General features: G+C 58.4%; 1 protein-coding gene across 1 annotated transcript; it reads right to left on the reverse strand.

The window, feature by feature from the left end:
* Positions 1–43: 43 nt before the first annotated feature.
* CD5 (CD5 molecule) lies at positions 44–19,431 on the reverse strand. Its single transcript, XM_045183496.3, has 11 exons — positions 19,317–19,431; positions 9,366–9,398; positions 7,807–8,112; positions 7,375–7,434; positions 6,780–7,112; positions 4,352–4,642; positions 3,574–3,699; positions 2,784–2,837; positions 1,782–1,904; positions 1,168–1,259; positions 44–767 (listed from the first exon to the last, which is right to left on the reverse strand). The coding sequence occupies exons 1-10, from the start codon at positions 19,372–19,374 to the stop codon at positions 1,171–1,173; spliced, it is 1,473 nt and encodes a 490-aa protein (XP_045039431.2). The 5' UTR covers positions 19,375–19,431; the 3' UTR covers positions 44–767; positions 1,168–1,170.
* Between the last annotated feature and the right edge of the window lie 1,196 nt (positions 19,432–20,627).

A 20,627-nucleotide genomic window follows, 5' to 3' on the forward strand; every position in this document is an offset into this window, starting at 1 on the left:
CTCTTTGTGCCAGGTCGTCAGGCCGCACTACGGCCTGTAGGGCTTGACAGCCAGCCCCAGTCCCTGCTCTCTTTCAGGGAGGCACCTTGAAGCAAGGGGCTGGGGGAAGCCACAGATGGGGGGTGGAGCAGGGTGCAGGGTTGGGGCCCACACATCGCCCTTGCGGGGGCTGCTGGGCTGCGCTGAGCTGCATTGTGTCAAGTGTGCAGCCCTCCCACCAGAGGACTGCTGAGCTCCCTCGGCGGGCGCCCCTGCCCTCAGGCATCTCCAGAGGGACAAGGGGTGACCCTGGACCGAGGAGGCCGGACACTAATTCTCAGAAAGTAGAAAAGGCGTTATTTACAAAGAACATATTAAAAATATACTAGAGTACTCAGCTCCCACCGCTGCCCCCGGCTGTGAGCTTCCTGGCAGTCCTCACTGGGGTCCAGGTCTGAGGCGACAGCCGATTCTGCTCGGGTGCTACTACCTCCCACAGTCAGGGGCGGGGCCTTCCAGGGCCCGGCCCCCCCAGATGTTTCTGTCCGGGGCGGGGGTGCTTATTTGTGGGCTCTGCCCTTTTCCAGCTGCCACATTTGTGGGGGTCGGCCGAGCTGTTGTGCAGGTCTCCCCTGGTCCAGGCTCCTGCAGGGGTGTCTGAAAGGCCCCCTGACCTCCGTCCATGTTCTGGCGGGGGCAGAAATCAGGGGAGTATTTCCAAGCGGCAAATGCAGAATGTTCTCAGGACAAATGGTCTGGCTCTGAATGTTAGTTCCTATTTTCTGGGTCTGTGTGTGAGAAGGGAACGTGTCAGAAAAGGAAACCTCACACCCTGGAGCTGGTTTTGGGAGGTGGGGGGCAGGCCCCAAGGCCCCTGCTCAATGTCTGGGTCAGGGGCTTCTCCCTCCTGCTGGTAGCCCTGGCGTAAGCGCACCAGCAAACCTCCTAGGGGCTCGTTTGGGCGGTCTCCTGAGATGCAGTGGGAGAAGTAGTGTTAAGGTCTGGGAGTCCTCTGCTCTAATTGCCAGATCAGCTCCCATCCCCTAAATCCTCGAGGCTTGCTTATTCTCTCCCTTCACACGGGCACAGACGTTGGAATCCCCCATTCATGGACGGGCACGTGGGCGGGAGGTAGGAATCCAGTGGCTGGTGCTTATCCCCAGGGCGGTGTGGGGATCCCGTGCTTACCTTTCACAGCCTCTGCGCCCCGTGTAGGTCGTAGTCACTGTCAGAGGAGTTATCGGGCTGGGCGGAGACACGATGCAGGGCCCCTTCCAGAGCTGCGGAGAGAGAGGAGGCCGACTGCAGCCGGGCTCACCCCACCAGGCTACACAGACAGAGCCCTCAGAGCCCAGAGCCCCACGGGGTGTCAGGGATCAGAGGGGCTTTAGGAGCTGGTGGCTTGACAGCCACAGATCTGTTTTGATCAAATCAGCCAAATGTTCGCTAATGATGCTGAACTCCAGGCTCCCTGGGGCTTCATTGTTAGTGCCAGTCTGGGAGCAATCAATACCGGACTCCCGCGGGCCTCCGGGTGGCTCTGTTCTGCCTCGTTTGCCATCTCACCCGCAGCGCCCTGCAGAGATGCCGGTCTGTGGAGTCACAGCGGCGCTGGGGTTAATGGCATCCCAGTGCCTTCTCTCTAGCTGAATGGCCTGCTCAGGCCGTACTCCTTCCACACCCTGCTGTGAGCGCCCTCAGCAGGCAGTTCACCCCCCTCTCCCCAGGTGCCCGTCTCTGGGTGATCACGTGACCCCTGCTCCACCCCTGCCAGGCCGCCTCGGAGCACTGGCTGTGCTGACCTGGGTAAGCTGAGACTTGGGAGTTCCTGGGAGGCCGACTGTACTCATTCTCCACGTGTGAGGCTGTGGGGTTCTCGACCTGGGATCGGCGGACAGTCGTCGCGTGATCACGGTGGAAAGACACTGAGCAGACAGACGCAGGAGACACCGTCATCACACATGCTGACTTCTCCTCCTCCTTCCCAACAGGGGCCCGGAGCTTTAATTTCTTTTCCCACTGTGCAACGGGGAGGGCTGCAAGGGCACCCGCAGCTCCTCTAACACGTCTCTTTTCCTTTCTCTGGACAGGTTCATACTAGCGGGGGTCAGACTTAGAGCAGCTTTGGACTGGCCAGCAAGCTGATTGGCAGGTTGGGCCTTTGGTTGGTCTGTTAAGTCAGTCATCAAGCATGTTTTAAGCAGGGAGTTGAAACAGAAGAGATAGGGCAGGTATATCCCCTGCCCTCCCAGAACTGAGGGCCTTTATTTATTTATTTATTTTTAAAAAGACAACAGGAAGAATATGAAGCGGGAGGGAGGAGGAGAGCCGTGGTTCTGCCCAGGAGGGTGGCCCTGGTGGGGGCTGCAAAGAGAGAAGATGAAGGCTGGGTGGGGGTTGGGCTGGCTGCATGAGAATGTTTTACAAGTGGCCTTTGGAGGTTGTGCCATGACTGAGACATTGATGGAACTGGCTTGAACAACCTTCTTCATGTGTCCCTGCTTTGAGTATGAGCCAGGCAAAAATGCCCCTTAAGGTTCTGATAAGCCCCGCAATGAAGAACCGAGTCCAGCTTTGCTGCACGCCTGGCCGTGCAAATCTAAATGGTCACGGAGTCCTCCTTTCTGAGTGCCACCCGTTCACACCGTCTGGCACAGCCATCCCTCAGCCACACGGTGGAGATGGGCAGCCCCCGGCTCCGTAGTCAGTCAGCATGAGCCTCAACTCTGCCTTCAAGGCTTCCTTCCTGAGCCCCGGGGACACTGGCCGGGCTGAGGGCGGACCCTGCCTCCAGGGACACTTACTGTTCTGGCTCATTCCTGTCGGGCCAATCCATTGGCGCTGCTTCTTCTGGCGGACTGGGCGACAGACGGGAAAGGCACGTCAGGGTGGAGGCAGGAGTAGGGGGTGAAGGGGGTGGGGAGGAGGGGCAGGTGCTGCTGCAGGGGGTGACTACTTCTGGGTCTTTGGGGGCCTCGGTTTTCCGACTCGCTGGGGAGGAAACTGCATCCCTCTCTTGCTAGAGGTGACTGGTTCTCCAGCAGAAACGACTTCAGAACCAGAATTAAGATCTGGGAGGGTGGTAGGGGCCCAGCCAACACTGCCTGCCTCTGGGCCTTCTCTTCGCAGCCCCTCTAATCTCACTTCCTTGTCCTTGAATCATGTTCTGAGTTCTGCAAGACGAAGGCAGCAACCTGCTGTATTCACTAGGCGAGGAATCGCCCATTTTGTAGAGGATACTGAGGCTCCGGGAGGAAGTGGCTTAGTCACCATCAGGTACAGCTGGTAGGTGGTGGCACTGGGCCTGCGACACGTGTCTCCTGAGGTCGGAGGCCGTGCTGATGACCCTCTGGGCCCATCACCAGGTAAAGAAGGCCTCACGCTCCCTTTGGCCAGGAGTGGGTCTCAGCAGGGCCCAGGTGTGGGTGACTCAGCCACTACACTGTTCCTGACTTTCTGTTTCTGGTACTTTGGGCAGAAGACACCCAGGGGATGGGAGAGGGGTGGGGCTGGGGGTCCAAGCAGAGGCAGGGGCCCTCCTCATCCCCCCACACAGGGGCTAGAGAGGGAGGTGGCTGAGGCACCGGCACCTACATTTCTTCACCAGCTTCTTGTAGGTGAGGGGGCCACACACGACCAGCAGCACCGCCAGGAGCACGAGGGCCAGGATGATGCTCGCCACGGCGCCCGCGCCCAGGCCCGCCGGGTTCGGATCCTTGCCTGGGGAGAGGCAGAGGGCTCAGCTCAGTTCCACCCCGTCGGCGTTGAATCTGCCCATTCAGAGGGAAGGGGCTACCCGGCTCCTCCCCGACATTCAGCGGCACGTGTGGAAGGCGGTCACCCAGCGGCTGTCCCTCCACCATCTCCGGGATTCCGCGCTGCACGTTCCTCCGTTCCATTTAGCCTCTAACACTCGACCGTCCGGCTATCACTTGCTGCTTTGGTAATCAATTACTGAACTTCCTACCATGTGCCAGTTATAAGTGATCATCTTGCCACCATGTATGGCACCAGTACATGGTCATATACCCATAGCCGGCCGTCCATCCCTCCGTCTCTCTCTCTAATGTGTTACTCAGTTACCGTTCGTGGAGCAGTTTGTTCCACTTGGCCCTTGCTTTACTGTCGTCCATCCTGGACGAGGAGAAGACAGAATGGCGTTCTGTCCTTCACCGGCTGCCTAATAATCATGGGCAGTCCTCCCTTTGGGGCTCACACTCACTGCTGTCTGAGTGCTCTTGCCTCCCACCTCCCATCTGCCATCTCTCCATCCTTTTCTGGGGGCCTGGGGCTCCCTGTCCTGCTCGCTGACCGGTCCTTACAGGGAAGACCCAGAACTGTCTCCGTCTGCGGTGGGCTGTGGCCGACTCACATGTGACAAACACCCTCCTGCAGCGGCTTGTCTCCTGAAGCTGGTAGCACTGGGACAGCTTCTCCTGGTGACAGACGAGCCCCCGGGAGGTCTTGTCCCCGGCATCCCGCACCTGGTAGGAGCTGAAGCTGCCGCACTGCTGCTCCCCGCACACCTCCTCCCATCGTGAGGAGGCCTTGGCTGGGTTGCTGTGGCACAGGGCCTCCCACTGCCGGCCCTGGCGCACCTCCACGTAGCCTGCACACGTGCCGCTGCCCCGCACCAGGCGGCTCTGCACCTTGGGCTGGAAATCTGAGAGGAGAAACAGTGGGAGATGAGGGGGCAGGCTTGGAGGGAACCACCTCCACCCTGAGCCTGCACTCTGGGCCACGGGACCCCACGCCACTGGCAAAGGAGCGGCCACCTCTCAGGGGCCTCGGTGCCACACAAGATGACTTTCCTTTCTGTCCTTTCCTTTTTCTGCCACCGTCTCCACCACTTCCCCCTTTTCTAGGCAGCTGCCAGCAGCTGTCCAGAGACGCCACAGCCCGGGCCCTTTGATCGGTGGCGATGCCTGTGGCGCCACCAGCAGGGAGTGGGAAGAGCAGTGGGAAGTAGGCTCCCCTTTCCTCTTAGAAACATCCTCTCATTTTCCTGCTGCTCCTTGGGAGGCGGGAGGGCTTTTCAGGAAGGGAAACTGAGGCCCAGGGGTGGGAACTCCCTCCTGCTCCAAGTCCTGGCAGTTCCCGGGTTGGGGAGACAGGAGCCAGAAATCCTGCTGCCCAGGCCCTGCCGGTCAATGTAGAGGGAGCTGGGATCTCACCAGCTTTGGCCAGTTTCCATAGCAACACCCACCTTCAAAGGCCTAGTAAATCTATTTAGAATAAATGTCAAAGGCCAGCTCCCTGGGTGTGGTTTGCGGGTTGCAGCCTGCAGGAGGGCTAGGTGGGGCAGAGAGCCAGCCTTGCTCCCCTCCCCAGGCCACGAGACCCTGGGGGCCAGCTTCTGCCTGGAGGGGGCAGTGTTGACTAAGTCACACTAGACACCCAATAAGTGGGGGCCGCCCCACCCACAGGAGAGCCCTGGGGTCCTGGCTGTGTACCCACACATCCCTGGACCTGGCTGAAATGCAGGCCCTGATTCAGTAGGTTGGGGGTGGGGTCTGAGAGTCTGCCTTTCGAACCAGCCCCCGATGACGATGACGTCCAAGCTGCCGGTCCTGGACCAACCACCCTTTGAGTAGCCAAGGCTTAGATAACAGGCTGTGGCCCGACCCCGCTCGGGTGGAAGTCAGCTAGTGCTCTGTGACAGCGATACTCAGCCTGCGTGCCGCTAGAATGCTTAAAACACACACCACCTGACAGTGTAGTCAGGGGCACCGGCCTCTTCTCCCTTAGACTGTCAAGGAAACAAGTGACAACAGCCACCACCACAATAGCCATCTGGTGTAGATGAATCGAAATTATACCATTTTTTTTTGTCAGATAGGCAAAAAATGCATTTTTTTTGGTGTGTGCAGAATTTTAGTACTTAGTTTCTGTGTGCCAGGAGATGAAAAGGGTTGAAAATTACTGATCTGTGAGATGGGGCAAGAAATGTCACCTCCTTGAGCCTCGGCTTGCTCCTGTGCGAAGCGGGGAGGATAGTAGCTCCCACCTCCGAAGCTGCTGTGAACATGCAGGAATGCTGGAAGACTTCTTACAGTGTGGATCCGCCAGAACCCTCCCTCGGAGAGAAGCCCACCCCTTCCCAGGCGGGCAATGACTTTCTTCCTGGTTTTGAACTGCAGTCTTTTTCCCCTCAGGTTGCCCACTGGTCCTGGTTTCGGGGTCCTGCAGACCAGACTCATCGGCCACCTCCCCTCAACCACACCAGCATCACCAGTTTCTTCCACTTGCTGCTCTGTGGCTGGGAAGCCTGTGCAGGAGGCCCCTGGAGACCTGCTCTGGCTTCTTGGCGTGCTGCACCCAGGGACCTCCCACCTCTCACTGTCTGCAACCTCGCTGTCTGGGGGGGTTTACAAACTCCCTTCCTGCAAGGCTGGTCCTGCCACCTGCCCCATCCTGCTCTGGTCCTCGGCACAAGCCACGCTTCCCACCGGCAAGCCTTCTCTCCTCTGCTCCACTGTGCTCCCCTCCTCCTTCCAAATCCACTGAGCAGATCCTGCCTCCTCCTGGAAGTCCCGCTCACCTTGCCTCCCCGAGTGGTGTGGTGTTTGGGGGCATGTGGACTTGTTCGAGTTACTTTGCAGAGATTCCCAAGGCACCTGGTGTGACTACAGCCTCCCCATCCCTCCCTGCCTGCCTACTGCTTAGAGGCCAACCACCAGCCCCTGCCTCCCTGGTGCACTCCATAGTGCCCTGGACCCTGAGCTACATGCAGGGGTTTGGAGAACATGTGGTGACTGACCTTCTGGGGACGCCCCTGGGCCTGGCCCAGTCTCACTTACCAGAACAGATGAGGGCAAGAACTCGGCTGTCCTTCCGGGGCTGGACTTTCCTGAAACACTGCTCCAGAGAGGTACAGTTGGTGTTCTGGATCTCCCACCGAATTGGCAAGGGCCCGATCTCCCCTGGGGCTTGTGTCCTGGCTGCCTTGGCCTCTGGCAGGCGCTTCAGGAAGGAGCCACACTGCAGGGCCCCACAGATGAGGTCCCCCAGGTCCTTGGGCTCATCCTGGTCCTCATAGCTGATGGTGCCACCCAGGCTGCCCCTGTAGAATTCCACCACGCCCGTGCACCGCAGGCCCTCGGGCCCTGGCACCAGATGCAGCCTGGGAGGCGCTGGGGAGAGAGCGGGAGGGGTGTGCGTCTGAGCACTGACAGCCGGCGGGGGTGCCCTCCTTGCTCCTGGATCTTGGCTCCAACACACAGACATGTGAATGACCAGCCAATGGACCTGGGAAGTGGTGAGGTCCCGACTGCTGCATGGGGCGTAATTCCACTAACACTTTCGTGTTTGACCAAAACTCAAACGTAACTGGGCATCCTGTGTTTCTAATCACTGCGTTGGACGCCCTCCCCGGGGGCCTCAGAATCCTCTTACCCGTGGGCTCTGGCGTGGTGGGCGGCGGCCTTGTGGTGGGAGGGCTCGTCTTCTGTGGCTCTGCAATGAGACATTCTGGTGAGGGGCAGAAAGAGCCGGGAGGGCTGGGGGCAGTTCCAGAAGGACCCGGAACGCATGCTGTGAGTGCCACCTGCTCCACACGTCGTCTCTAAACCTCCTGTGAGGTGGGTGGCACCAGCCCCCTTTACAGTTGGGAAAACGGAGGTTAAGAGGAGACCGTGAAGTCAGCAGGTCCTTGACCTTTTCCATCTTACCAGACAGGTGCCAGCACCCCTCAGCCTTCCCCTTCCAGTTCCCCACCAGTGAATGTGGGGGGCACTGTAAATCTGGGACCTGTTTCCATCTGCCTACTAAGGCCCCGCGTCTGAGGTCCTGGGCCTCAGGGCCGGTGTCCAGGCCGAGGGGACCCACCTGAGCAGATCAGGCCCAGAGGGGCCCTCTGGTTTGCCGCGCTGGAGTTGCAGCTGGAGAAGGACCCCAGCTGTCCGTGGCAGATGACCTGGTTCTGGGGGCTGTTGAAGTAAGAGATGTGGGCCAGGACCAAGGCGTCCCCACAGTTCAGCTTCTGGCAGAGATTGGAGACCTGCTTGGGGTCCTCCCAGCGGTCCGGACTCTGGCCCCAGCTCCGGCTGTCCACTGTGTGCCACTTGCTGTCAAACTGGATCTCCAGCTGGCCCTGGCACCGAGAGCTGGAGCCTTGTAGTCTCAGCTGGAGCTCTAGGGGTCAGAGAGGAGGGGAGGGTCAGGCTGGGAAGGCTCCTCACTGCCTGCCTGTCCCCAGGTCCGGGCCTGGGCCCCCACCCCCAGCCAGGCTCCCTTCTGCCGTGCTCCTGTGACTCATCCTTTGGGGCACTGCAGGGACTTCCCAGAATTCAGCCTGGGGCCTCTCCTGACCCAGGCGGCCCCCTGAAGCCGCCTGGAGCCAGGCCGGGAGGATGGGGCGCAGACCTCAGAGCCAAGGGAAACTTGGAACAGTGGGCGAAGGGCCCTCGCCACCCACGGTGCAGCAGAATCCGCCCGCTCCTGGGAAGTCTGTCTCCGTAGATCCGAGGTAGGCCTGGTGCCTGTTTCTTTTTCTCTAACTGTTAAAATCAACTTTATTGAGGTGCAATTTGCACACAGTGAAACGTACTCGTTTCAGGGGCACTTGTCCAGGGAACTGGACAAATGGCATACATCTGTAACACACCACACTCTCCATGTAGAACCTCTCCATCACCCGGAAGGTTCCCTGAAGCCCGCCTCAGGCCGCGCTGATCTGCTTTCTGTTGCTAAAGATTACTTTCTAAAATGTCATGTGAGTGAAATCATCCAGCATTTTTGTTGTTTGCTGTTTTTTTCCAGCCTGGCTCCTTTCACTCAGTGCTGGAGATTTCCCCCGTCGCTGCCTGGCTCTGAGTCCACCCTTTCGGTGGCTGACCACACTTCCTGTGCGGACATGCCGCGATTCGTGTGTGCATTGGCCACTTGGGTCGTTTCCAGGCTCGGGCTACTATGAACACTCATGTACCTGCCTTTGTCTTTTTGTGGGCACACGCTCCCGTTTCTCCTGGGAGAACACCTAGAAGCGGAATTGCCTGGTCACAGGCGGTAGGAACATGGCTTTTGTGATTTGCTCAAGCTCCGTGAAGGAAAAATATAAGAATATATGTTTGCATTTGCATAAGGAGGTTCTGGAAAGATATGCCAGAAATGAGTGAACGTGGTTATTGCTTGGGGTGTTCAGGATGGGGGAGAACTGGACAGATGGGGTGCTTCATGGCCGTGGAGGGCATCCATGTGCAGGTGGGCATGTTAATGTGTGTGTGTGGTGGGGGGACTCTCTCTCTCTCTCTGTCTCTTTGGGTTGGGGTTCACCCTGGTGGAGGTGCTGATTTCTTCATCGGCTGGACCCCCTACAGCCTGATAGAATCACAGCCCTGCTCCCCTTCCCCACCTCTGCCACCAGGCCTCCCGTGGCTCTTCCTCACCTGAGTCGTGGGGCCTTCCGAGGCAGGAAGTGACTGCGGAAAGGAGAAAGCAAAGTCAGGAAGTGAGTCTCCCTCCTGCTCCCACTTCCTTCGCCCACAGGCTGAGCAATGGCCTTCTCTGCCCGCCCCCATGATCCCGGCGTCTAGGTGTAGGGCTTCGCATGCTACCCTTGTCCTCCGGGTGGGTCATGAAGTCAGTTTAGTGGGTTGCAACCATGATCTTTCGTCCCTGTTTTAAAACGTGACTTTTTAAAAGAACAGACAGTCCACTGGGTTTTCCTTTGGTCACAGTGCTATGGATGTTAGCGCAGACGTGGGTCAGGGTAATCGCCGTCACAATCAGGTCACACAACAGTCCCACCCCACCCCAGGTTCCCTCCTGCCATCCCTTTGCACTGACGAGCAGTATCACAAACATCGATTTTTTAAAAAATGAAATGGACTAGAAGAGAGGATGTCAGAAGGCACCGCGCATTGTGAGGGCAAGGATCCCTTTCCGTGCCTCAGGCTGCAAAGTAAAAATGTCCTGTTATGTTGCTTTCAATCAAAAGAGTTTGTGGTCCTGCCCTGGCTGGTGTGGTTCAGAGCACGGGCCTTCGAACAAAAGCTCACTGGTTCGATTCCCAGTCAGGGCACATGCCTGGGTTGCAGGCCAGGTCCCCACTTGGGGGCGTGCCAAAGACACCTGATCAATGTTTCTTTCACACATCTGTGTGTCTCTCCCTCTCTTTCTCCCTCCCTTCCCCTTTAAAAATAAAAATAAAAAAAAATACTTTTTAAGAAGTTTGCACTCCACAGTTCTAGGGAACCAGGAAACGAGCCAGGGATGGAATCCAAGACCAGGTTGCTGCTCTCTAGTATTCCCAAGCGGGACAAGAACGGCAGCAATTTATCCCTCACAGCTCCAGTTTCCAGGGGAGGGCGTCGAAGCTCAGGCTTGGATTGGAGGGGACTTGGCTCTGGTGGCACAGCCACTTGGTAGGGGAGCCAAGACCACAGCCCCGGTGAGCCTGGCACAGCTCCTGCCTGGGCTCAGCCAGTAGGAGTGTGGGCCATTTGGGAAGTTCCACCTCCTCCCAGCCCCATTGTGGGAAGAGGGGTCTCCCAGCAGGGCAGCCTGTGACTAGCTGACCTGTGGCTGGGCTGTCGGTTGACCGGGGTGGGGATGGGGTGCGGTGGCGTGCCCGTATGTCCTCAGAGCCCACCCTCTGCATTCGCCACCCAGCATCATCACTCACAGAACAGGGGTTTTGACTGCCGCCTGTCTGACCCCTGGACTGATCTTTCCATTGGGGTCCGAGGTCAGCACTGGGTCATGGAGACTACGTTATAGAGTAAATGGCTATGTTTAAGTTCTTTTTTGAGAAATTGTTGCTGGGTGTTCAAATTAATAGGTTTTTTTTAAAGCCAGTTCTTGCCTGAGCATTCTGAACCCGTGGTAGAATTTTAAGGGGAGACTTGCAGCTCACTCTCTCCCCCCAACCAAGATTCCTTGCAGTGGTCATCCTGGCCCTGTGATGCTCGTCCGTCTCGGAGAGAGCCTTTCATGGTTGCCTGGGAATCCTGGGCCGCAGGAGGGGAAGGTATTTCTCATGCAGGGGGAGTGTTGGGCCCAGAGCAGTGGCTGGAGCTTGGGCCCAGGAAGGGAGGGTGTTGACCAGCTGTCAATCATCTGATCTGCTGCAGTGGGCAGGAGGACATGGTGGAGATGTCCACGCTTAGGAGGTGAAAGAGGAGGCAGGAGGCCCCTGGTCATGCCCTCACTCTCACCCCTGACCTCCCACTCCCACCTCCCTCTAGTTCCAGCTCCCCGTAGTGAATGGGGCTGTCCACCTTTAGGGAGTCATTTCTTTGGCTAAACCATGAGGGCTGAGGCAGCTTGGGGGGGCACTTAGGGGCAAAGGGGACACAAGGGTCCGCCCTTTGGTGCTGTGCGGGTTTTCAGACACTGATCCCTTTCTCTGGGTGAGGGCAGAGCCCTGCCACCGCCTGCCTGCGGGCCCTGGGGGCAAGTCCCTCAGCCCCCTGAGTCTCCGTTTCCTCATCCACAGCATGGGGACAAGGCAGGGCCAGCTGTATAGTGACCAGAGGATGAGATCAACGTAAAGGACTTAGCCCGGTGCCTTCCCGGCCCTGTTCGGTGCTCAGAGCTGCAGCTACTGGCAGTGGCGCCGGCGGGGCCTGGGGCGTGTGTGGGGACGAGGGAGCTTTCCCCTCGGGGGACTCCCTGTCTAGGACCCTGGGAGAGCCAGGTCCCAGGGCTCACACTTGCCTTTCTCACCTGGGACCCTTGCATTCCCAAAGTCACCTTGGTCAACATTCATTATTAACAGCAGCTACCATTACTGAGCACTTACTGTGTACTTGGCCCCTGGGGTTGTTCCTTAAGGGTGCCATTATTAATGTCCCGCACGGCCTCACAATGTGAGTCAAGTATGTTCGTGGAAGACATATCGGGAGAGCGTAAGTGCCCCCTCCAGGGCACCACTGCCAGCAACTGGCAGGGCCTGGGTTTGAACTATAAGCTTGCTCTCTACTCTCTGCCCCCACCATTGTGCCTCCCAAGTGCCAAGTTGGGGGTGCAGAGATGAACGTGACCCTGACCCTGACCCTGAGGAGCTTGAGCCCCCAGGCCCGGAAGCCCGGGGGCCTGACCCTTGTGGCAGGTCTCACCCAGAACAGCCCAGGCCCTGCCAGGAAAGACGGAACGAGCTAGACAACCAAGGAAAATTCTAAAACAGAAAATGCCCTGTTGAGAAAAGACGTCTAGGCATCCTAAGGCTTTGGCTCCCTCTGGGTGTCCGTCTGTCCTCAGCTGAGTAGGATTTCCTGTCTGTCCCTCCAGCAGCGTCCTCATCATTTACAGCTTGCACCCATTCCCAGGCATTTTTATACGTGAACTCTCTCAAACCGCATCACAGCTCCGCAAAGCAGGTACTGCTGTTCTAATCCGCATTTTATAGATGAGGAGATGGAGAGCGATGAACTAGCCCAAGCAGCCAGTGAGTGCTGGGGTCGGAACTCTCGGCCAGGCCTCTGGGAGCCGAGTGTGTGCTTTTTGGCCTCCAGGCCAGGCTGCCGCCCTTCCCTTCAGAGCGAAGGCCGAGGCAGCCGACCCTGTGTTGTGCCAGCTCCTGCGTGTTCCTGGTGGGCGAACCTGGTGAGAGGGGCCGAACCTGTGGCTCTCTTCAGTCTGTGAGACATGCCTTGGGGTGGGGGGGACTCCCCCACACGCTTGCTGCTGGCTCGTGGCAAGTCACTCTGCCTCTCTGGGCTCCGTGTCCTTGTCTGTAAGATGAGGACATTGGAGTCCATGATCCCTCACCCTCCCTGAGGTTCAGAGGTGGACGCTGGGGTGCGTCCTGGGTGCTTTGTGCTTTCATTCTGCCCAGGAAGATACTCAGGTTTTGATTGCCCGCAGCTGATTTTAGCTGCTTTGCACAGGGGTCAGACCAACATCCTCCTTCCCTTGAACCTGGTGGATGTGCTCAGGGCTCTCTGACGCCCTTCCTGCCACAACGTACCCCACCGGCCCTCGCCCGCAACCTGAGGTCCAGGTTCTGCTGTGGCAGAATCTGCAGAGAGAAGCCTGGAGACCCTTGAGACCATGGGGGACATGGCGCACGGAAGCATGGTGCCATTTCCTAACCCGCTATCCACAGCGGCACCTCAGCTGCTGGAGCTGGGAACGAAAATTCTCCAAAGGCCCCTTCCTTCTGCGGCCAACCTTCCCTGGAAGCCCAGGAATGTAGGACTTAGACTGACCACATCCAGGCAGAACTCAGGACAAGAAAAAACTGGAGTTAGAAGGCCTCTTAAATCCCTGGCTGGTGTAGCTCCGTGGATTGAGCGCGGACTGCGAGCCAAAGTGTAGCCGGTTCGATTCCCAGTCAGGACCCATGCCTGGGTTGCAGGCCAGGTCCCCCCAGTGTAGGGTGCACGAGAGGCAACCACACATTGACCAACGTTTCTTTCCCTTTCTTTCTCGTCTCCTCTCTCCCTGAAGATGAATAAATAAAATCTTTAAAAGAAGAAGAAGAAGGCCTCCTTACTCCCCCTGAGCCCCGTTTTCATTTCTGCGTTTGCAGGGATTTCATCATTTTGACTCCGCTTGCTCCAACAGGTCTCGGTGAGGAGTAGATGAATTCCTGAGTGGCTCTGAGGCCATGTCTATCTGTCTATCTGTCTATCTCTCACACGTACATCCTCTCCTCGTCTCCTACCTCCCCTCTGCGCTCGGCTCCCAGCGCGTGATTCCAGTTTCGGCAGCCCTGCAGGCCGCATCGGGCCCTGGATGAGTTTCACTGGCTTTGCACGTTAAAAACTGGGTGGCCCATTTTAAAAAAGGTTTCTTTTTGTTTTGTTTTATAAAAAACAATCCCAAGATCCAGATGTTTTTGAAAAAGGTCTTTCTGGCCGTGCTGGGCCGTGTCACCGCCAGCCCCAGGCAGCGGCCTGCCCCTCCGGTTGCCACGGTCCCTGAGGTAGCCTCCTGTCCCCTGCGTCTGGAGAGCCTCGGCCCCAGATACGGGACGGCCCCTGCAGTGTAACGCAGGGATTTTCACACCGAGGAGGACGCGCCGAGACTATGAATAGCCTCCTAGTCGGTCGGGTCAGGGTTTGCACCTAGTGCGTCTGCCAGAAACTTACCACCGCTGCCTGGGTTGGGAATCGCAGACGAAGGATGGCGGGCCTGTGTGGTGGGGCCCACTTTCCATACTCAGGAGAGCCCAGGCCAGCCTGCCTTCGACTCACTGGTAGGCCCTGCCTGGACCCCCGGACACCCTAGGACACGGAGGGCACCCGGGATCCCGGGAGGAGCTGGGACATTGCCGATGGTGACAAGGGTGATAGTGAACACTGACTGAACCCCTCCCCGCTGCAGACCCCAGGGCAGGCGAGAGTTTATCACGAAGACCCTGAGGGCCTCATCTGCGGGGGCTGCCATCACTGTCCCCCAGATAAGGAAACCAGAGGCCTAACTTAGTGAGGTTTGAAGTCAGGTCTGCGTTTCCACAGCGATTCCTCCATCTAGTCCGGGAACTTCTCAATGTACAGCAAACTCCACATGTCTGAGGGCCTTTGGGGGCATTCTGCCTTCTCCTTCCTGTCACCCCCTAACCCCTCTTCCCTGGACAACACTCGTCAGCGAGCCATGTCTAACCTGCATCAGCATCAGGCCTTCGGGGGAACAGAGATCACACGGCCCCAAATTCTGTTCCTCTGGCTGAGCCCCCGAGGAAGTGACTGGTTTAGGATTAGGAGCTTTTTTATGTGCGAGACACGCAGAGAAGCTCACACCAGCAGAGCCAGGGGACTGGAGCCTGCGGGGGGGACGGCAGATCTGGCCGCTCATCTCGCTCCCCCAGGGCCCGTGCCAGTGCGCAGACAGCGAGCCCATCCCGGGCACGGTGGCCCTCATGGTTTAGCTTCTGGCTCTCTCTCCCTGGGGGCCTGCGTGTCTGATGGAATTTGCATGAGCTTCTTGCCACATGTGTCTCCACGGTGACAAGTCTCCTTTTCGTTCAGAGGTTCATATAGCTCAAGACTCTGCCACACATGGGGGCTCATTCTTTCTACCCACAGCCCTGTGTTGAAGGGACCAGGCTCACCCCCATTGTAAGATCAGGAAACTGAGATCCAGAGAGGCTGAGTGACTTGCCCAAGGTCACACAGCTCGCTGGTGGTAGAGTCAGGGCAGAAAAACAATCACCATCACTGGACAGGGTCCCATGGGAGCCTACTGTGGGGAGACGCCGGAGCCTGCTCGCCCCGGGGTACAGAGAGGAGAAACTGAGGCTGAGAAGAGGGAGGGCTCACTCCGGAAGCCTGTGTGGGAATCTGTGGGCCCTTGTTACCTCTGTCAACTGCCACCACTTTCCTCCCCTGTCCCTACCACATCTCTCCCTGCTGTGGCCCCAGGGGTAAGGGAGTATTGGGGTGCCTGCGGGAGCCCTGGAAGTCCAGCCTGGGAGGGAAATAACGATGATGATGATGATGATAGCAGTAGTTATAGAGGAAGTGGCCACAATCCCTCATCTGCAATTCAAAATCCAAACCAAAAGTCTTTCTCACGCCTTTGGCGGGAGGGTACCGGCAGGCGTTAGGGTCCCTCTGAGTGTGTGAAGCCGTGCTTCACTGCAGAAGCAGGCTCCCAGGGAGTGTGGCCTGAGGCCTGGCTGGCGGGCATGTTGGCAGCACACAGCCCATGTACAAGGTACCTTCCACCATCTAAAACATTCTGAACTCCCAAAGCAACTGGCCCGGGGTTCAAGGTAAGGGCTGTGGACCAGGGACAGGTGAGTTACTGTCTCTCTCCAGGGTGCTCAGCACACTTTCTCCTCTGCTCAGTTCGCTGGAGGAGCAGCCCCAGTCCCCGTGGAGGCCCCACAGCCTGCGGGCCAGTGCCCCTCTGCTCAGGGCCCTCCCTACCAGACTGTTCTCAAACATTATCTTCTCGTGAGGCCCGCTGCATCCTCCCAGGTACAGCACAGCCGCCCAGCGCTCCCAACCCTCCGACCACACCACTCAGGACTCCGAGCACCGTGCAATCACCGGCCCACTCCATCTCTCGTCTGTCTCCCCATCACACCCCGACTGCAACGTCGGACCAACCAGGCAGGGTTTTCCTTGTTCACTGCGGTGTCCCCAGCACTTAGAACGCTGCCTGGCACATAGTGGGTGCTCATCACATAGTTGCTGTCTGAACGAATGAATGAAAGAATTAGATTTGATGACTAATTATCCTTTGAGGCAGTGACCCCCATTTTCTAGATGAGAAGGCTGAGACTCAGAGAGGAGTTCTTGTCGTTCGGGAGTGGCCACGTAGAAATCAGACCCAGATCCGTGCTGCTCTGAGCCCCGCGGGCCTTCAGGAGCGTGCACACGACCCTCGGGTACACACGGCACACAGCACAGACGCACGCAGCACGCACACACGGTCACCCGTGCGCCCACATGCACACACAGCAGGGGTTCAGTCAGGCTTGTCAGGCGGAGTTGAAGTCCCTCCCTGGTCGCAGTGGAGAAAACCCCTCTGAACGGTTGGAGCTGGGCACAGCGACCGGAGGGCCAGTGCCGGCCCTCGTCCCTCCGTTCCCCGTGGGGGTGCTGGGGCCTCCTCACACTTTGTGCCCAGAGCCAGCGGGCCTCAGCTCTGCAGCCTGGGACACAGGCTGGGCGGCCCGCGCGAAGCAGGCGCCTCCACCCCCTGCCCCACAGTGAAGTCGGTCACTTGTCTCGACCACTGCTGTTTCCCCGGGTGCACTGATCACAATATTTGCACATATTTCGAGGGCTCGTTTACTTGTGCTCTGTAACGGGTCTCCTCTGTCAGCCTGGCACACAGTACCAGGTCCTGTCTTGTTCACTGCTGTATCCCCAGTGCTGTGCACAGAGCTGGACACATAGTAGGTGCTCAATAAACGTTTGTAGGCGAATGAATGAATGAAGAGCCTGTGCCAGAGTGTTGGGCAGCAGAAAGATGGAGGGGTAGGCCAGCTCTGGCAAGACCCCTTCCCACCAATCTTACCTCACCTTGTTTCTTACTCTGAGAGTAGTAATAATAATTTAATAATAATAATAATAATTACTACTAATGCTTCTTGAGTGTTTCCTCTACGGTATGCCGACATTCTGACTAACTCTTTACATGCATTGATTCATTTAATCCCTAAAAACCTGTATGAGGCAGGTACTACTACATTCCCATTGACAGAGGGGGAAACTGACGCTTACAGACGGGTCGGAGGTCACCCAGCCGGCAAGCGGCAGACAGGTATTCAATCTGCAGAGTCTCTGGGACTGAGGGCAGCGGCCGAGGAGAGCCACTGTGGGAAGCCATGGCCACTGCCACCCCCATTCCACAGGCAGCTTCATGCCCCAAGGTCCCTGAGTCATGGGCACGGCCCAGAAGACCAGGCAAGAGGCTGCAGCATCCCCAGGGCTGTGGTGGCCTCTGTTCTTGGAATGGCTCAAAGGTCCCTGTGCTGTCTGCTCCCAGCTCCAGCCCTGGACCTTGGGGTCCCTAGACCTTGGTGGCTGCAGGTCCACTGGGGGCAGTTGTGTCCTGTGACCATTTTCCTCCTCAAGGGAGTGGCTTTGGCGGCCTCTGCTCTTAGCTAAGGGTCCTGAGGGGTCTCCACGAGAGCGAGAGTGCTGGGCCGGGGTCAGCTCTGCTGCCCACGAGCTGCTTTGCCCTGGGCTTGCTACTCGGACCTCAGTTTTCTCCACCGTGAAATGGGGACCCTGGGCCCGCCTACTTCCTAGACTACTGTGGAGCTTACAGAAGAAAATGGCTCTGAAGGTATTTCCTAAGCGGTGACCCACTGAGCAACAGGGATGTTTATGATCTACCAGTGCACACGCGTGTGCGCACACACACCCGGGGGACCACATGCTCCTGGGGTCCCAGGTGATTCCTGCCCTACATGGGCTGAAGGTGCGGCCGCCGAGCCGCCCTGACTCTGGGCCCCTTCGGGCCATGGACCTGTGTGGCCCTGCCGGGATCCTTGGCCCGCAGTGGGTCCGGGCGGGAGGCCCATGGCCAGGACCCCATCCCATACCAGCCACCAGCGAGGGGCAGGTAGGGATTGAAGGGCCTGGACCTAGGACTGCCCAGGGCCGAGGAGGCCACAGCAGCTCCTCCAGAGGGTCCCGGGGGGCAGCCCGGGGCCCATCTCCAGGCCTCTGCCCTGGAGGCAGAAGGTATTTTATGTTTCCTGCAGTCCCGTGTGAGAATAGCCATGTGAACATGTGTGCCGTCGTCACATGCTCGGGGGAAGGTAAGATGACATTTGGAGGCATGTCTGGCCCTTGAAAACATGTGTAAGCACATTTCTCACACATGCACACACAAACACACCTATTTACACACACACACACACCTAGTCACACCTGCACGCCAGCTTCTCTAGAGGGGACTGAGGGTCTCCTGAGACCTCTCCTTCTGAACTGGGAAGCTGCAAGCTCCTTCCTGTTGCCGCCCATTCCCGTCCTGGGATCACTCACCCCTCTCCCCCACTACACCTTCCAAACCCTCGAGAAGAGGTCAGATCCCTTCTAGTTCACCACCTGCCTCTTATACAAGGGGAGGTGGAGACCCGGAGAGGTTCGGGGACCTATCCTAAGTACACATGGCCAGACTTGGAACCCAGGGCTCAGGCCTTAGCATGAATGGCCACCCCTCCCGACCACTGGCCAGTCAGTGACGGCCCCAGCAGCAGGGCCCTGGTCCTGAGCTAGAGTCCCAAGTCCCTGGGGATGGAGAACCCCCAGCTTCTACCATCTCCCCCCGAGCAAACAGAAGGTCCCAGGTTGTTCCATTAGTGGCCCATGGGGACAAGGGTGGGTTCTGAAACCCTTCCTTTTGGCCTGGAGGATACCCACAGTGAGCTCACAGCCTGGCTGGTGGGCCTGGCTGGGACCCCACTGGGGACGGAACCAGAAGGACTGGGAACTACATCATGTACCTTTGACATCTGCTTAGCTACGTTCTCAAAGGCGGTCCCTACCCTGCCTCAGCCACCCTGCCCAGAGCATCATCAGAACTGCCCAGGAGACCACGACTTTCCTGTCCCCAGAGGCATCCAAGTGAAGGCTGGACACTCGCGGGGCAGCGGGGAGCTGCAGAGGGAAGCCAGAATTAGAGGGAGCTAGCGACTTGATCGCTAAGCTGAGAGCCCAATTTAGCACAGATCCCACCTGGAAGGCCCCAACGGGGCAGAGGCGAAGCAGAGTTGAGGCGCCAGGGTCAACAGGGGTGGGACAACAGGGTCAAGAGCGAAGCAGGGGCTGGGAATTCAGACAGGGATCCTGGTGGCCCCGGTCTTGCATGATGCTCTCGAGAGGAGATGTGCGGGCCTTAGAGTCAGACCATGGGAAGAACTGGCATCTCCCCCCTTGCACGCCAAGCCCAGGTACCCGGGCAGATGCCCCAGGAGGGGTACTCACCCAGCACTCCCAGCAGGCACAGGGCAGCCAGCAGCAGTTGCTGAGACTCCATGGGCATGGCCTCCTCCTGCTTCAGCCTCGGCAAGTTCAGCACCCGTGGGTGAGGCTGTCTACCCCCCGTGTCTCCCTCTCAGGGAGGAGGGGCTGGGGCGGGCAGACGTGGGTAGGGGTGGGACTGGGGAGCAGGCAGCGTAGGGCCTGCGTCACCCATGTTTGAAGTTGAACTGTCAACTTCCTCCGGTAAAACCACCCGTCCCAGTTCGAATGGCTTCTGCTAGCTTCCTGCCCGAGGTGCCCAGGGCTGGGGCAGTGCCCCGATCACGCCACACCGGGGCAGGGCTCCTTCGAGGGAGGTGCCTGGCCCCACTGGGAGCAGGCTGAGGGGACAGAGAGGCAGGGGTCCCACCGGACCGGTGCTCAGCTGTGTTGGGGTGCTGAGGACGGGGAGGTGGAGGGCGCTACGCCAGTTCTTGCTTCAGGCTCAGTGATGAAAACCCCGACGACACCCTCCATCTCTCCTTACAGCGGGAGGCGGGAGCTTGAGGCAAAACCCCACAGGCGGTATTTAACCAGTAGGCCTGGGGGACCGCTCCTCCACAAACGGGGGGCTTGCGGCAGTGTGTGTGTCTGTGCACATGTGTGTGTGTGGGGGGGCGAACTCCACGTCAGTGTGTGTGTGATCGCTAAGTTGGTGTGAGATGGCTGTGTCCATATTGCTCCCAGTGGGCCTGGAATCAACCTCTGGCCTGCGAGAAAGGGCAGGGTGGCTGGATTTCTGTAAAGTGGGTGTGGGGGGCGGGCCTGGGACAGGGGAAGGGCTTCGGCCTCCAGGAGCCTGTGCACTGGGACGTAGAGGCAGAGGCCTAGATTCAGGCTCCTTGGGACTCCTCACAATCTGGGCCATTCCAGGCCAGCGTGGAGACAGGAGAGCTGAGTGCGAAGTGTCAGAGGGTAAGGGTCCTAGCCACTCCTCCCCCGCTCCCCTCCCCGAGGCAGCTCCAGGTCGTCCGGGTCTGGTGCTCTCCTTCGCTGGGCTGGTCAGACTCTCTCAGCAGCTGCCCAAGAATAGCTACTTAGCTCCCCGGCATCTAACACTCCCCAGCCCTTGCTACAAGAGGCCGGGAGGGTTTCAGGCACTTGAATCAGTCCATCAGAGGGAAGAATTGAGGCATGACATCAAGAAATGAGGACCCCCATAATAGGTGTGATTGGGGGCCACACCCACCACCTCCTACAGGATTCGGAGGTACTTCGACCCCTCCTCAGGTGACTGCGGAAGCCTGTAACCAGCCCTTCCCGGCCCTGCAGCCT

This window comes from Desmodus rotundus, chromosome 5 (genome assembly GCF_022682495.2).
Source record: "Desmodus rotundus isolate HL8 chromosome 5, HLdesRot8A.1, whole genome shotgun sequence".
Lineage (NCBI taxonomy): Eukaryota > Metazoa > Chordata > Mammalia > Chiroptera > Phyllostomidae > Desmodus > Desmodus rotundus.

What these genes read in the sequence shown, in the direction of transcription:
- CD5 (XM_045183496.3), bottom strand. Translation starts at nt 19,374, where the DNA reads ATGCCCATGGAGTCTCAGCAACTGCTGCTGGCTGCCCTGTGCCTGCTG. An exon ending in TCTTGCCCTCATCTGTTCTG is followed by an intron (nt 4,643 to 6,779) that starts GTAAGTGAGACT and finishes TTCTCCTCTCAG; the next exon opens with ATTTCCAGCCCAAGGTGCAG. An exon ending in CAAGAAGCTGGTGAAGAAAT is followed by an intron (nt 2,838 to 3,573) that starts GTAGGTGCCGGT and finishes TCTGTCGCCCAG; the next exon opens with TCCGCCAGAAGAAGCAGCGC.